Raw genomic sequence first — 15,735 nt, forward strand, 5'->3', positions numbered from 1 at the left:
CTAAATATTTTAATTTTAATTTACTTTTGTGTTATACACAAAGTCTTTACAGGAAGCTTCGTGAGAAGTTTGGAAGGGAAATGTCTTAGTGTCTTAGAGCTGACAAATAATAAACATTTAAAATGTGGTGATTTTTTTTATTTTTTATGTGTCACATAAATATCATCTGGTTTAATCTTTATCAATACTATATATTTTATTATCTGGGTGTGTTTTAATGTTATATTATTCTGAAAACTATGGTTTAGCTGTCAACTGTGGATGAAAGAATGAATTATGGATTACAAATTATAAAATGGAACATATCATTACTTCAAAATTATACTATAGTACTTTAGAGTTAATGCAGTTTCTTCTACTGCAATTTGCATGAAAAACAATGCTCAAGCACTTGTCCTCCAACACATTGTTCACTCATCAGCAGTGAAAAGAAGAAGAAGCACCGTGACGACGTCTTTAAATGTGTTTTTCTTCATCAGTTCTTATCTTGAGTGCTGTTGGATGTTTTCGGTACATCACACACACATTCACAGATAAGTAGAAGAGTAATCTTTGCCCTCTCAGGCAGTTAATCATTCAGCTTTGACATCGTGAAAGTCAAGGAGTTAAAAAGCTTGCCACAGGTAAATGTCAGAGGACTCCTCCATCACCGGCGAGGCGACATGGCTGCCAGGCAGGCCGAGGATTTGTGCATGGACATGAGCTCCGAGACCCAAAGCAGCGGACTCCTGGTGAAGATCAGAAAGTTCAATGCCAAGGAAGTTTTCAGCTGGTGAGTGAACAGACTGGAGGAGATTCTTTGGAGCTTCCAGCCCTCCACAGTGGTGGAAAAAAAAAAATCATTTTTGATTATTTGTAGTACAAGTACTTGATTTTAATTTGATATTCAGGAATGTTGTAAAAGTCTATTTAACGGTAAATGTGTGTAAAAATTGATGACAGGTGATCATTTACTACAATTTTTAATTATATATCCTGAAAAGGCAGATTATGAGGTTTGAATTTAAACAATGAAGTGACTCTTTAGACATTATTCGTTAATTATTCGTAGAACACCTGTATTGTCAATTTTCAACTAGGTTTTGATTATCTGAGAGTAAAAAGACATATAACACACAGGTTTGTGTCTTTTTCCAGCACTCTAAATAATGTGTCTGCCTCAGTGGTCCCAAATGTTTCCAAAGTTTAATGATGATAAATCTCAGGTCAAAGGTCACAGTTTACACAGTAACTTTGGTTCCCTGACTAAAAATATGAGGTCGGTTCTAATCATTTCTAATGCTGAGCTCTGTTTGTTGTCCCGTCAAGTTTCTTTCAATTTAGAAACAATGTCATTCTTCCATTTATCTTTTTCCTTCTGTACTTCTGTGATTGAGATTAAGATAAGTTTATTGTCATATTCACAGTATAAACACACGCGGTTACTTTGGTCAGTGAGATTCTTACTTTGGTAATCCTCCTTTCATCTTCAACAAGAATACAAAAAAATATATATAGATAAAAACTTTAAAAAAAAAACAACTTAAAGAAATATAGAAAATAAAAGATTAAGAATAGAAATAGTTAAATAAATAAATAAAAAAAACCAGCAGAAAGCAGTGATACTGGAGTGATTGAGAACTTCATCTATAACAAATGACTTCACAGACTGTTGAACCGGCACTAAGAGACCTGAACACACGACACGTGTTTTAGCTTACTAACAGCCCATTATGTTCAGAATTGGTTTTAAAATGATCTGATCGTTTTTAAAGCTTTAAATGCTCTTGCTCCACATTGTACCAGAGTGGGCCTTCCCTTTGGGACCTTTGCTACTGGAGCTCGCAGACCGCGAAAGACTCAGACAAACAACATCCTCAGTGCCTTTACCTTCTTACCTTCTTAAAACATTATTTGTATAGAATAACATGTATTAATATATATATATTATATAGGTTTTATTATCCTACTTTTGTCATTTTTATTTTCTATTTCATCCCCCATTGTTTCTGTCCCTGTGTTTGTTTTTATTTACATTTGTATTATCTACTTTTTCACGTTTCTTTTTTTTCAGTAAAGAACTAACTTTTTAAGAAGAGTACGAAATGTTTTATACTATTGTTCAAAAAGTGTTGTTGTGGTTGACAATGTTTTTGTTTGTACTGGACTTCCTATATAACATAAATATGTAATATAAACAGATAAAACTCAGCACAGGACAACAGTGCTCTAAAGGAAAATGTTCGATGTGAAGGTTGATACTATAAAGCTGGAGCTAGCAGCTAGTTAGCGTAGCTTAGCTTAAAGGACTGGAAACAAGAGGAAACAGGTAGCTAAAGAGGTATCAAGGTGTACCTACCAACACACATTGTATCATGCTTGTTGTAAAATTACAAAAATTCAAAGTATAAAGTCAACAAATCACTGTTTCGCTGTGGTAAATCAGCTTAGTATTATGGCAAAGTGTGTAATACACACAATATAATTTTATATACTGGTACAGATGAGGGAGTGTCCTTTAACATTTTAGTCACCACAAATATGTTCTGACAGTGAATAAATGTGCCTGATTGGTTTAACCCCTCTCTCTTTCTCAGGCAGCTGGCCAAGACGTTGGCCATGGGTCAGGGGCTGGCGGCGCTCATCTGTGGGACGGCCATCTCCTCGCAGTACCTGGCCACGAGCTACCACATGAACACGCCCATGCTGCAGAGCCTCGTGAACTACATGCTGCTGTGTGTCACCTACACCAGCCTGCTGTTCTGCAGAACAGGTAACACCAGCACTCAGGGCCTCCACACCTGGGATCACGCCTGAAACATGGCAGCCTTAGTTTTTGTAAATGAAAGCATTCCCATTGGAATTCCCTGTGTTGGATTTGCACTATGTATTGTACTTCTTTGATTTCATGCCCCTCCATACTTCAGAGGGAATTATTGTACTTTATTTACAGCTATAGTAAAGATAAAACATAATTATTATTTTTTTTTTTTACAGATGATAAGCCAATAAATGCATTGGTAAAAGTTAAACCAGAAGTTCCTTTTTGGGAGTAAAGTTCATTTTTGTATAGACAACACATCCATTTATAATTATGTTGCACTGGTATAAATAAATATAAAACACTTTCCAACAGTATACAAGATATTGGAGAGTAGCTTCAGCTTGACCTCCTCCAACAGTAACATATTATAACACATCAGTGCTTCAGCAACAGTTCTTTTACATTTGATCCTTTCAGCTCAGTATATTTTTCCACACATAAGCAAATTTTGCTGCTTTCACTTATTACATAAAGTATTGGAGTGGTTCCCCACCACTGACAGCCATTCATAATTTATGATAGAGGCAAACTGTTTGTATGCACCATCACTTTCAGGCTTGTTCTCCCTTTACTGCTCGAGGACATCACGTTTCATACGTCTCATGTGCCCACAGCCAGCGGCAGAGATTCCTGTCCTCAGGCTTGTTGGTGAAACAAAATGCACATGTCAGTACTGAAGTTCAGGGGTGTTCCCCTTTAAAACACAGGGGATGGCAATATCTTACAGATCCTGAGGAGAAAATGGTGGAAGTATCTCCTGCTGGCGCTGGTGGATGTGGAGGCCAACTACACCGTGGTCAAAGCGTACCAGTACACCACCCTCACTAGTGTGCAGGTGAGTGTGGGTTGCGTGTGTGTGGGCGAGTCATGAAGCTAAATATGGGATGAATTCAACACACCATTATACATTTAGATTAAGAAGAGAACCATATTTATTTATAATTAATGAAACTATAAGAGAGCGTATCATTTAGATTATTGATGATCATTCAACGCTGCTGAAAAGATTTTGTTTGGGTATCTTAACAAATTTCTTATTGGTCAACCCAGGGGTCAAAAAAACGGTAAACAATAAACCTTCCCTTGTTATGGATGTTTAAATCCTAATATTTGCAGTATATGTATGATGTCTTGTTATCTCCTGTTTAAGTTTGGCCCTGTGTGCAACCTGGTATCACACCAAAATGTGCGATAGACACGCTTTGGGCTGTCTAGGCGTGAAAGTTACACATTTTCCTGTAGAGGACGAAGATGAAACCTACCGCATGCTTTGAGCCATAGTCTAGCTTCAGCTATCTTTTATTGTCATATCTCATAAAAGTTGCATAAAATATCCAGTTCTGAAAATATGATAACCAAATCCTTCTTTCGAATATTTCACAATTAATTTATTGGAAAGAAAATAATATTTTTTTGGGGCACTGAATCATTGATTTCAAAAATGTATTTCAACACACTATTAAAGTGCACATAATGCCAATATTTCCTATCATGACCCTGAATGTGCCTCCAATTGCTGCAGTTTAACTTAACCAATGACATTTCTTTCTGCAATTTCATATCAGTAAAGCGTCAGTCCATTTTTATTTGAAGAATTTGTTTTTAGTGCAGGTATTATTTATTTTTGTTTCACCTTCAAATGTGTTTCTGCCTCCAGCTGCTGGACTGCTTCGTGATCCCGGTGTTGATGTTACTGTCCTGGTGGGTTTTGAAGACACGATACAGGCCGGTCCACTACGTAGCCGTTTGCATCTGTCTCCTCGGGGTGGGGGCCATGGTGGGGGCCGACCTGCTGGCTAAACGGGACCAGGGCTCCAGTAAGACCTTCCCTGATGTGTTTTCTCTCTCATTGGTGCCTGTAATTTGTTCAGGGAACACTCTGTGATTAGGTCCTGCATTTATCAAACTGTAAATGACCAGTCAGGGTTATTTTGACGTTGTTGTCTCTCGTCCCCGCAGCCTCAAACATCTTACTGGGCGACGGTTTGGTGCTGCTCAGTGCTTCGCTGTACGCGGTGTCTAACGTGTGTCAGGAATACATCGTGAAGAACCTGGGCAGAGTGGAGTTCCTGGGCATGGTCGGCCTGTTCGGCTCCATCATCGGCACCGTGCAGATGTGAGTGTTGCCGGGTGTCATCGGTGTGAGGACGCAGTCTATATAATGTTTAATCCGGTGTTATTTCCCCCCCTCCTTTACACAGGGTGATCCTGGAACGTCATGAGATCGCTGCCATTCAGTGGAGCTGGCAAGTCGGTCAGTAATCATCGGAAATATATTTCCGCAAGCGAATACATTTGGTTTTGATTGGCGCTGTTCAACTCCAGCAAACCTTAGAGAGGCTGGCCCGAAGTGAACACCTTCACTGCGAAGGCAAACTAATCTTGAGATCTATTACATTCTACTACTACATTTAGTTCAGAATATACATGGGACATCTTCGAAAGTTCTTAGAGGCCACTTTGGACAATATTTTACAATCTTTGACAGCTCTGTACACCCTGGCATGTTGATGAAGAGGATCCTCACTTCATGTTTGCATGCACTAACAATCAAGCCTCTCTCCTCTCAGGGCTCCTGTTCTCGGCCTACGGATTGTGCTTGTATGCTCTATACAGCTGCATGCCCATAGTGGTGAAGCTGAGCAGCGCCACCTCCGTCAACCTGTCGCTGCTCACTGCTGACCTCTTCAGCCTCTTCTGCGGGATCTTCCTCTTCCTGTACAACGTGAGTGCACGCATTCTGGATATTTGTATTATATGATATTTACACATATACCTCCTAACTCTGGCCTTAAAGGATTCATCTGGGGATGACGGTGAACTGGATGTAAAGACCAACAATGAATTGGTCCTAAATCTGATGAGACATCAGTGAAACTGTAATATGTTCTGTCGTTAAGTTGTAAGTCACACACACTGTAGTTTATTTGGACTCAATCCCACATCCACTATCTTATTTTCGTCTTTATTTCAAGGAGAAAACATTTTGTCTAATGAAATTGAAATGTTTTTAAATGCATCTCACCACAGAATGCTGTCAGTAGAGATATGTATGTTTGTGGCACACTCAATGACTAAGTCATTTTTGAAGATGTGTGCTTAGTGCCTGTGATGAACAGAAAAAGGGGGATGAGTCTTTGGATGCATTTAGAGTCTGTCAGATATTAAAGGTTGATCCACAGCTGGAAATAGTCCCCAGAAAATTCCTCTCTTTTCTGTCTGAGTATTGTAAAGAACCTACATGCTTGTGAGAGCTGCAGACAGACAGTGTTGGTTTCATATCGAATATCACCAACCTAACCCTTTAAGGATAACATCTCAAGTTGGGATGTCTTTTCGTCAGCACATACACACCTACTGTATACACACTCCTAGCGCTTCGCACGCCCTCCTCTCTGGGTCACAATGACTTGCAGCGTTAATGAATAATAGTTCAGGTATAATCTCAGCTGCATAAACAGAGTCTGCACGGTTTATATACATGTGTGTCCTGGGCGGCCACAGGATCGGGTGGAGCAGGTTTAAAGGAGCAGTGTGAAGGATATACGCCTCCCCTACCAAGCCTGTAGGAGAATCTATGGTGGTTGCGAAACTTGCAAAAAAAATGCAAAAGCCCCCCTCTGGAGTTTGTCCTATCTGTAGAAACATGGTGGTGCTACATGGTGGGCTTCGTAAAAGAGGACTTACTCCTGATGCAGATAAGAATGACTCATTTTAAAGTAACGGAAAAATTATTTTTCTTAGTTTCATGTGATTTTACAATGAAAACTTACTTATAAATAAATTATTGCATTTCTGCCACTAGATTTTCCAAAATCCTACATACTAAACCTTTAAAGATTAGTTTAAAAAAAAAATTAACTGATAGAATATGAATTAGGACAGAATTTACCAGCTGCAGACTATAACAGTACATAAAGAAGTTAGCCCCCCTTTATCTCATTAGCCTCAAGACTAAATGATGCTCGAGGGAGTTCTCTCTTTACAACCCAGTATCACGACCAAGGTTCAAATACAGGAGGGGACAATTAATTTTTTGAATTGTTTTTGGTTTCCTAACCCCAACCATGTTTTTTGTCACTAATCCAGCCATGTGTTTATTTAGTAACCCCAACCATGTATTTTTGCAAAAAAGTTAAATTTTCCTGTAAATCCCCTGGCTCAAAGCATGTAGTAGGTTTCATTTTTGTCCACAACCGGAAAACGTGTAACTTTCACACGTAGATAGTGCCAAGTGTAGCTATCTCACATTTTGCTAGTAGTGGTCAAGCGTGTCAATTTCACGCTTTACGGTACTGGGTTACTCTTTAAGGCCAAAGGCAGTTGCCTTGCCAAATGGTAAAGTCCATTTCTTGAAGGACCTTAATCTGAATGTAATCTGTTCATTGTGCGCTCTGCCTCAGTTCTCGGTGCTCTACCTAATCTCGCTGGTAGCCATCCTCGTTGGCTTCATCGCCTTCAATGCTGTACCGACACCTGCTGACCCCACAGACCCTGCCGCCTCTTCCTCCTCCTCTTCCATCTGTGAGGAAAGTTACTGTACCAATCCTGTGGCTGCTCAGAATGACATCACCAAACAAGAAGTGGCCATAACGGTCCCTGGCAAGGGGGAGGAGGAGGAGGAGGAGGAGGAAGAGGGGGACACAAAGGAGCTTCATGGAGATGAACAGGTAAAGGACAGGAGGAAGAAAAGAGCTTCAGGGCCATTGCAAAGCCTCGGAGCACAGAAGAGTGATGAAGATGTTGTTGCTGTTGGATGCAGCACTAAAATGTGAATAACAGCCCGGCAGCCTGTCAGTACACAGTATCGTATACATTTTTAAACACATTTATTTATTGAGTTTTGCTTGTGAACCGTAGCTACAGTAAATACTGAAATGCACAATAAAGAAATAAATATAAAAAGACAAAAAAATTAAAGAGCAAATACAAATAAAAACAAACAAACAGTGGAAGACATCTCATTTTGAAACTACAACATGTTACTGTGACTGTTATAATGTTATATATGAGGAGTTGTGCCACAGGACGTCCACAGCTTTTCATGATATCTCAAAAAAAAGCTTTGACGGAATTGGTTTTAATTTGGCAAAAACTTTCTCTCGGACTCAAGTATGAACTGATTACAATTTAGTGGTCAAAGGTCAAAGGTCACTGTGACCTCAATGTGGCCATAACTCCAGAATTCATATACTGATTATTTAAAAATTTCATACAAATGTTTAACAAGATAAAATAAAAAAAGGATGACATTTTGGATCCAAAAGTCAAAGATCAATTCCACTGTGAAATCAGAACGTTCTGCAAAACCACTTTTCTTTCCATCATTCACAATCGTAAATGAGAAAAAGAAGGGGAGACCGGGACCATGTTTCTCATTTGGTATTAGTTTTAGCTATAGGTGTACCTAATAAACTGTGTGTGATTTGGTAAAACTGTGTATTTATGTATAAAATATCTCGATGTATGTGTACATCTTTGCTTGTTTTACAATGCTGTGATTGCAGCTATTCTCCATTCCTCTGTAAAAGGCACACGTGGCCAGTATAAATACTGCATATGAAAGTGACTGCTTGCATCACTGACATGCACCTGTGCTGTTTATGAGGGTGGGGATACTAGCATTCAGCTGAGACTGACAAAGTCATGCGGATTACAAACGAAGTGATTCAACTTTATGGTGTGTAACATTCTTAAATATTGATATATTTAATTTGTAAATAATTTATTTTAGCTATGCTGGATATACAACGGACCAGAGTGCGCAGACTCTGACTTGGTAGAGTGATGACAGTATGGAGATTAGCCAAGGTATTGAGAGAAGGAGGGAGAAAAAGAGGTCAACATTTAAATTTTTTTTTTTTTTTTTTTGTGTGTTTTTATTTTTGTGAACTTTGGTCCACACTCCTATACAGTAGGTTGCGGTAATGCACCTTTCGCCGGATGCCATCCGCCATAAAAACGCAAAATAAGATACCGTCTGCGTGAAGACCGGATGTTACGTACGAGCAGATTGTTCGAAGTGGTCACGTGATTTACTGACGCCCGGAACATGCCGCGATATTTCAGCCTGGCACCGAGGAGCAGACCGCGGCAGCAGCAGTTTGCTAACTTCAGTGTTTTTTTTTCCACACTTTCCGCCGTCTGTGTTTTAACCGTTTGAACGGCTCGTCCCGCTTCTGTTAATCCGGGAGAAGACGCACTCGGCACGGCTCGTCGTTTGACCCTCTCCAGCTGCCGAGCGCGTATTTACCGAGAAGTTATCCCGAGTTAAATTAGCCAGCTTTGTGGCACGAAATAGGGCGTACAGCTTGTCGTTGACACCGGGTTCGGGTCTCTCCTCCCCCCGCCACCGCTCCCAGCTGCCCTGCAGACGGTCACGGTCACACGGACGATGGTTTTACTGAAAAGCCTCCATCCTCCCACCGAGGGAGTGCGACACGAGCAAGCCGAGACCACGGCGGTGATCGACGGCCACAGGCTGGGCTGCGGCACGCTTTACGTCGCCGAAACGTAAGTGATGCACGTGGCGCTTGTTTTTGTCCTCAGACAGATTGTTTCAGGCTCAGGTTGATGTTAAATGAGGTTTTTTTTTTTTTATATCAGCGTTTAGTACTGAGTGTATATTAATTTAAACCAATATTTAGTACAGAAACAATAATAACCCTCTGCTGCTAATGCTAAAAAGCGCTTCCGGTATTGTTCCTTTCAAAATAAGACTTTAAATTGATGTGGATGAAAAGTATTAGTAGCACATTTAGTTTTCAACTAGTTGATTAACAGATAATCAGTCCCCAACTAGTATGAGAACAGATTCATCTTAAATTTGATGCTTTTTCATGCAAAATATGCCATATTTACAGGGTCCACTGTTTCACGTAAGGATTGAATTTTCAAATCATATTTCTTTGTTGTGCGTGACTGTAAACTGAATATTTTTTTGTTTTAGGCTGTTTGTCTTGGTCAAAACAAAACGTTTTGAGTTGTCACCTAATTTTCAAGGATATTAATTAAATAATATTGATTAAAGGACTTTTTTTTTTAATTGCCATGCTTTATGCAAATCGACCAAGGTGTCATATTTTGTTTGATCAGCAGTCGATGATCTAAAGATATTCAGTTTACTATCATGTGGGAGAAAGAAAAGCTGAGGTTTTATAGCTAAAATAAGTATTAAATGAATTGACAAAAATAATCCCCATATCAGTGAAAATTAAAAGTTCTGTCTCTTAGTTGCATGCTGCTGCTGTAAAACAATCCCCAAGTTTGACATAAAGGATTCCAGTTATTTAAAATGTGTTGTCTGGACATGATGTGAAATTCTAGATTGTTGTGGTGGATCCGCTGTCGACCTCATAATTACCCCTCTCCCCATGCTTTCAGCTACCATCAACATTTCCTAAACAACATCATGAATTGATGCGGAAAGGAGTGTCGATCCAGCCGTTCTGCAGTTTGAATCAGCCAACGATTCTTAGCTGTGTTTACTTTTTGTCAGGCGCCTGTCGTGGTTCGATGGCTCAGGAATGGGTTTCTCTCTGGAGTATCCCACCATCAGTCTACACGCCATATCCAGAGACGTCAGCGCTTACCCACAGGAACACCTGTACGTCATGGTCAACGGCAAACTCAGCGGTGAGGGAAACCCGATTCTTAGAATTTACTGACTGATTCAGGAGATTAGAAAAGTCACATTTGGTCTCTGTGATATTTAGCTTGATGAATGCTTTTGTGGTAAAATTCGTACTCCATAAAATAATTCTTCCGGCTAACCTTGTTCATTTTCTCCTTTTTTGTCATTAAAATGTTTATGAACTGAAAATAAAATATTTGGTTCCAGTTTTTGCAGTAGTTTGTTAATTTGTGCGTTTTCCTGCATGAGATACCTGCTCATTGTTGGTCCATTGCTGAGAGCGATTGATCAACAAAAATCTTAAGTCTTAAGTTGCAGTATTTTACCCTTATTTTATGGGCATTATTTAAGAAGCAATGTGTGGCTAAATATTTAGGTGCACAACATGCACACACTGCTTTGTACACACCGGGACACACAGAAGTGCGCAAACGATCAGAGATAAAAAATCATTACAATGCAGAAGATTATTATTGTGAAGATCAATCTGATAAGTTTGCACATGAACAGATCAGCTCCTCTTCAGAGAAACAAACCCGCCAACATATAAGCACTTTTATTTTTAAAGGGAACTGGAGATGGTGCTGTGATCGGTTTCTATCATTTTACACCCAAAACACAGCTGTGATTAATTAAAGTCTCAGTACAACCCCTTTGACCTGTGTTAAATAATAAAAGAAATGTTGCCCCTGGAAGAGCAGGACACTTGTGTTGTATTTTTTCATAAACCAGGAGGAAAGTTTCTGTTTCTGCCTCAGAGTTCCTACTGAACATGTCACCGTCTTTTCATTTTCATGGCTCACAGACGAGAGTGAGGCAGAAATGGCAGAGAAAGCAGCTGATGATGATGAAGACGACAATGATGGCAGCAGCAGCGGCGGTGACGATGATGACGAAGGAGTGATCACAGAGATTCGATTTGTGCCTGGCGACAAGGCATCGTGTGAGTGACCACACTGGGGATGAGAGGCAGAGTGATTTATTTACTCAGAAGGAGGAGGAGGAGTAAAGTGAGGTTGAATAAGCAAAAATACATGCGTAACTACATGCGGAAATTTGAGATGGTGACAGTGTTGCCTCTGACTTTAATGCAGGCCACACTGCTGGTAGTGGAGCATCTCATTTATGTGTGTGTGATTTTACACACAGTGGAGTCCATGTTCTCAGCGATGTGCGAGTGCCAGGTGCTGCACCCTGACCCGGAGGACGACGACTCGGACAACGACTTTGAAGGAGAGGAGTATGACGTGGAGGAGGCCGGTGAGGAAGAGGATGCACACAAAGATGCAAAATGAACTTGGCAAAGGCCAGTTTCATGTTTGGAAAAAGAAAGAAAGATGAAGAAGAGGCATTACAAAGGAAGTGCAACGTTAAGTGTTGCACTCGTTGCGATAGATAAGAGGGTCAAAGTTCAAGGTGCAATTTAATGATGAAGTACTGTGTCCCAATTGTATACATACTACGGACGACAGTACACACTTTGTAAGAGTACCTGCAGCATGTACTAATAATGAAAATAACAAAAGTGCGATTCAGAATGCAGCTTTCACAAGGGGGAAGGGCAGACCAATCAGCAATCAGTGGGCGTGGCTAGGTGTGATGACTTTTGAGGTCAAGTGTTTTTTTTTTCTAAATGTAGTTCCAACAACGGCAGCGGTGGCGGAGCTAAATGAAGCGATATGTGTCTACTTCAATAGTTTCAAAATCAGCCCAAGGTCTAAGACCATGAGGAAGCAATGACTGGAAACAATCCCCCAATACAGCGTGAACAGAGCCACATTTTGATGGAGTGAATATGGGTCTGATAACACCAGGCTACATATCAATATTCTGTGTACTAAATGTTAAATGTGGACTCTGTTTTCTGTCCTTCTGTCTTCTGGCTGTTTGCCCTCCTCCTCTCTGGACTGCTGGTCTGAACTCTTCGGCTGCAGAAGCAGGTAAGACACCCAGCGTTCACCTCTTTTACACAACCAAACTCCTCCTGTGGAACTATTTTACTTTACAGAACAGAACATAATGACTTTGCTGCGTACAAGTGGGGTATCGGTCAAAAACGTTTCGATATCAATTTTGAAGGAAAATTGCATGAACAAATGTTACGTTTTCATATAGTTTAGAGGGGAAGAGTGGAACCCAGGTTTTTTTTTTTTTTCTGGTGCTCCAATTAACAGATGTCCCCTAAACGCCTAAGATAATGACTAATAGTAGACGCTACGTAGCTAGCTGCGCACAGAGAAGCCTTCAGTTACTTCAACGAAACAGACGGACAGATATGTGGCCAAAAATGTGTTTGAAAACAGTAAAATAAGTCGTTCTATTGTCAGAGTTACCTCAGTTAAAGACAAGTGATTTTGTAAAGTATTGCATGTAATGGGAAACTTTTGTCTCTATTGTTTTAATGTGGCAAAAAAAATAAAATAACATAAACTCCCCGTTGATGAGCTCAAACAAATTAAGATGTAGTGTAACTCCCACAAGCAGAGAAAGAAAGCAGATTCCAAACTCCCTTATACCTAAAAACCCCAAAATGTATTGTAAAAACAATGTTCTTATAAAAAATTATAAATTGGCAAACATTGATTGGAGACTTCCACCTTAGATTAGCCAAGTCTCTACTCTATTAAAAAGGGTTTTTATCACTATGCCCAAATCCACCTAAAAAAAACATACAAGAAACACGTGAAGATATTTCATGAGTGTTCAACTGCTTTAAAGCTCACGTAGATATTTATTAAATGTCTAAGTTACAAGTGCTCACCGTCTCTCTCCTCCACCCACTCAGAGCACGGCCACGGGGACATCCCCACCTTCTACACCTGTGACGAGGGTCTGTCGGCGCTCACGCAGGAGGGCCAGGCCACGCTGGAGAGGCTGGAGGGGATGCTGGCCGAGTCCGTCGCTCAGCAGTACCACATGGCCGGAGTCCGAACCGAAGAAACCAAGCCGGAGTTCGAAGGTTCGAGTCACACGTGCACACGTGGCAGCCTAAGGTTCAGTATTAAATCATGACATGCAGAAATAGAGTGAATATATTCAGCTGCCTGACTCATTTGTGGGTGTGGACAGATGGTATGGAGGTGGATGCAGCAGCGATGGAGGCCGGGCAGTTTGAGGATGCGGACGTGGAGCACTGGTAAGTCTGAAAAGACCCAACGTGGACCTCCGGTTTATTCACCATGTGAACAATCAGACTAGTTTTACCTCACCTGCTCTGGATGTGTGGATTCAAATGTTCACGGGGAAGATTTCTGCAGATACTTTTTGTGTTTTACAAGAACAAAAATATGTTTGCAGGCCATTTTAATCACCACGCTACCCATCAGGTGACGCACAATAACTCTTTTTGTTCAGCATATGTTAAAACAAATCTGCTGTAAAGTGCCTTTTTTTATTTTTATTTATTTTTTTATTGAAAACCTGTTGGTCACAGCTGCTCCAGTAGTTTCAAAGTTAACCTGAGGTCGGCGCTCACGACGATGCAGCGACTGCAAACGATTCGCTAACGGAGTGTAAACAGACCCAAATATTCACGCAGTGAAGTTTGGTCTGGTGATCAGGTGCCCGGCACACAGGGCACGAGGCGTTTGAACTCTCCAAAGTCGAGGAAACACAACTTAATGAAACAATCCATCTATAGCTGATTTTTCTGAGAAAAAAAAGGAAATGAGCGGAGGAGGTGTCGGGTGGAGGGAGAGCCAGCGAGAGGTTCAGACTCACTAATGATGAACAGACAGAGAAACCAACAGAGCCGGGAAGAAGTTAAAATCCTCCTCTGTGTGTCGGCGGTCGCAGTAGGAGAGTAAAGCTTCGCTGCGCGTACTGAAGGCCGCACTGAACTCGTTACTGACGCAGTTTAAGCTTGAAGCTCTAAAGTTGCGCAACAACTGTAAGAAACACAAAACCTACAGACGACGCTTTGCTTTTGAAATGATATCGTTGGTTCAGCTGCTGCTCGTGGCAGAGAAACGTAATATTCAGATGAAAATATTGAGCAAATATCGCAGTCTTTACATGAATGCAAAACAAGCGTGCAGTATGCCATTAAGACAACTTTTCCTTGATTAGTACTGTGCTGTACCTCAAAATAAAATGAAGGAGCGTGCGACCAACTGAGAAAGTTGGTAGAAGCAGCGCCAGCAGGGGAGATACTGCGTTGGGTAGCATGAGAGACTCTGAGAAAAAGATGTCTAGAAACTATTTGAATTTATTTTTCATCTCCTTTCACTTTATGATTTTTGCCTTAATATGAATTGATGCTGCAGGTCCTTAACTACTGAACAGAAAGGTAAAGTTTTACCGGTGAAAAGTGCAACTACCACTGAACACTGTTTTGTTCAATTTGAACGACATGTTGCTCTTGTTTAAATCCACTTTTGTGAATCTTGTTGGACAAATGCGCTTGTTTTGTCTGTATATCATTTTTAACAGCGTTTATAAAATCCTCCTGTGGGTTATAAAATAACATTTAAACACAGTTATTATGATTTCTTGTTAATCAATCATAAATATGAACTTGAAATATACGATTTTTTACCTGTGACAGGAACTAAAATAATGATAAAACCTCAGACGGTTGTTGTCTGTGCTCCACCCGGTTCATCCTTGTGTTACCTGGTTCTCCCTGTAGATGGCAGCCATGTCTGCGGCCAGTCAGAGCACCAGTGTTGCATCATGGGACTGCAGAAGACAACAGCAGCAGCACTTCTCTAAGGCTCTTATTCCTACTCTCTTTTTGTTTCAGGCCCTTTCTATTCTCATTGTCATACAAACGTTTTCTCGTGCTTAAAGTCAGCTCAGTGCTCTTTTGTAGCTTCCTGCGTATTGTGTTGGCGCTCGATTATTCCTCCGTGTTGTAGCTGTTATTTAGTCCAGGTCATATCAACAAAGTGTGCTGCTGTCATAAAGACAGTTGAGATTCCTCCCGATTCAGATGTTGACTGTAATGGCAAAAAAACAAAACACTGAGGTCCTGTTTGTTTTGTAACGAAAGACCAATTTAATATCAGATTTTTCTGCCGAGGGGAGGCAATGTCTTTGTATGAAATTGTCAATAAATGAATAGTTTTTGTATCCGTTTTCTTTTGCTTGATTTATTATAATTCAGTGGCGTCCTGCTGTTTGAGTGCACACAAAGCGACAGATTTCTCTCACTGTCCTGCCATGCTTGTTGATGTGAGCGTCACGTTTTGGGTTTGTACCCTTTCTCCAAAACATCCCCCGTTTTGGAGAAGATCTTTAGGCGGAGCAGCTCCATGAAGTTCATTCATTTCGTTTCCATTTCTTATTTTGTTCAGTT

At 40.5% G+C, this 15,735-nt stretch overlaps 2 protein-coding genes across 2 annotated transcripts; both read left to right on the top strand.

Moving 5' to 3' along the window:
* Window positions 1-662: 662 nt before the first annotated feature.
* LOC138197523 (solute carrier family 35 member F2-like) lies at window positions 663-8,331 on the top strand. The gene is made up of 9 exons (XM_069148400.1): window positions 663-772; window positions 2,577-2,752; window positions 3,511-3,638; window positions 4,461-4,620; window positions 4,763-4,919; window positions 5,005-5,057; window positions 5,374-5,528; window positions 7,207-7,473; window positions 8,311-8,331. The coding sequence occupies exons 1-9, from the start codon at window positions 663-665 to the stop codon at window positions 8,329-8,331; spliced, it is 1,227 nt and encodes a 408-aa protein (XP_069004501.1).
* Window positions 8,332-8,843: 512 nt separating this feature from the next.
* Window positions 8,844-15,509, top strand: clns1a (chloride channel, nucleotide-sensitive, 1A). The gene is made up of 7 exons (XM_069148305.1): window positions 8,844-9,316; window positions 10,302-10,438; window positions 11,242-11,379; window positions 11,586-11,696; window positions 13,222-13,395; window positions 13,506-13,572; window positions 15,067-15,509. Coding segments are annotated over exons 1-7 (747 nt in total). The 5' UTR covers window positions 8,844-9,197; the 3' UTR covers window positions 15,068-15,509.
* Window positions 15,510-15,735: the final 226 nt, after the last annotated feature.

This window comes from Embiotoca jacksoni, unplaced genomic scaffold (assembly GCF_022577435.1).
Source record: "Embiotoca jacksoni isolate LCO1_2020_lvr unplaced genomic scaffold, fEmbJac1.0.p SCAF_14, whole genome shotgun sequence".
In the NCBI taxonomy this organism is placed as follows: domain Eukaryota; kingdom Metazoa; phylum Chordata; class Actinopteri; family Embiotocidae; genus Embiotoca; species Embiotoca jacksoni.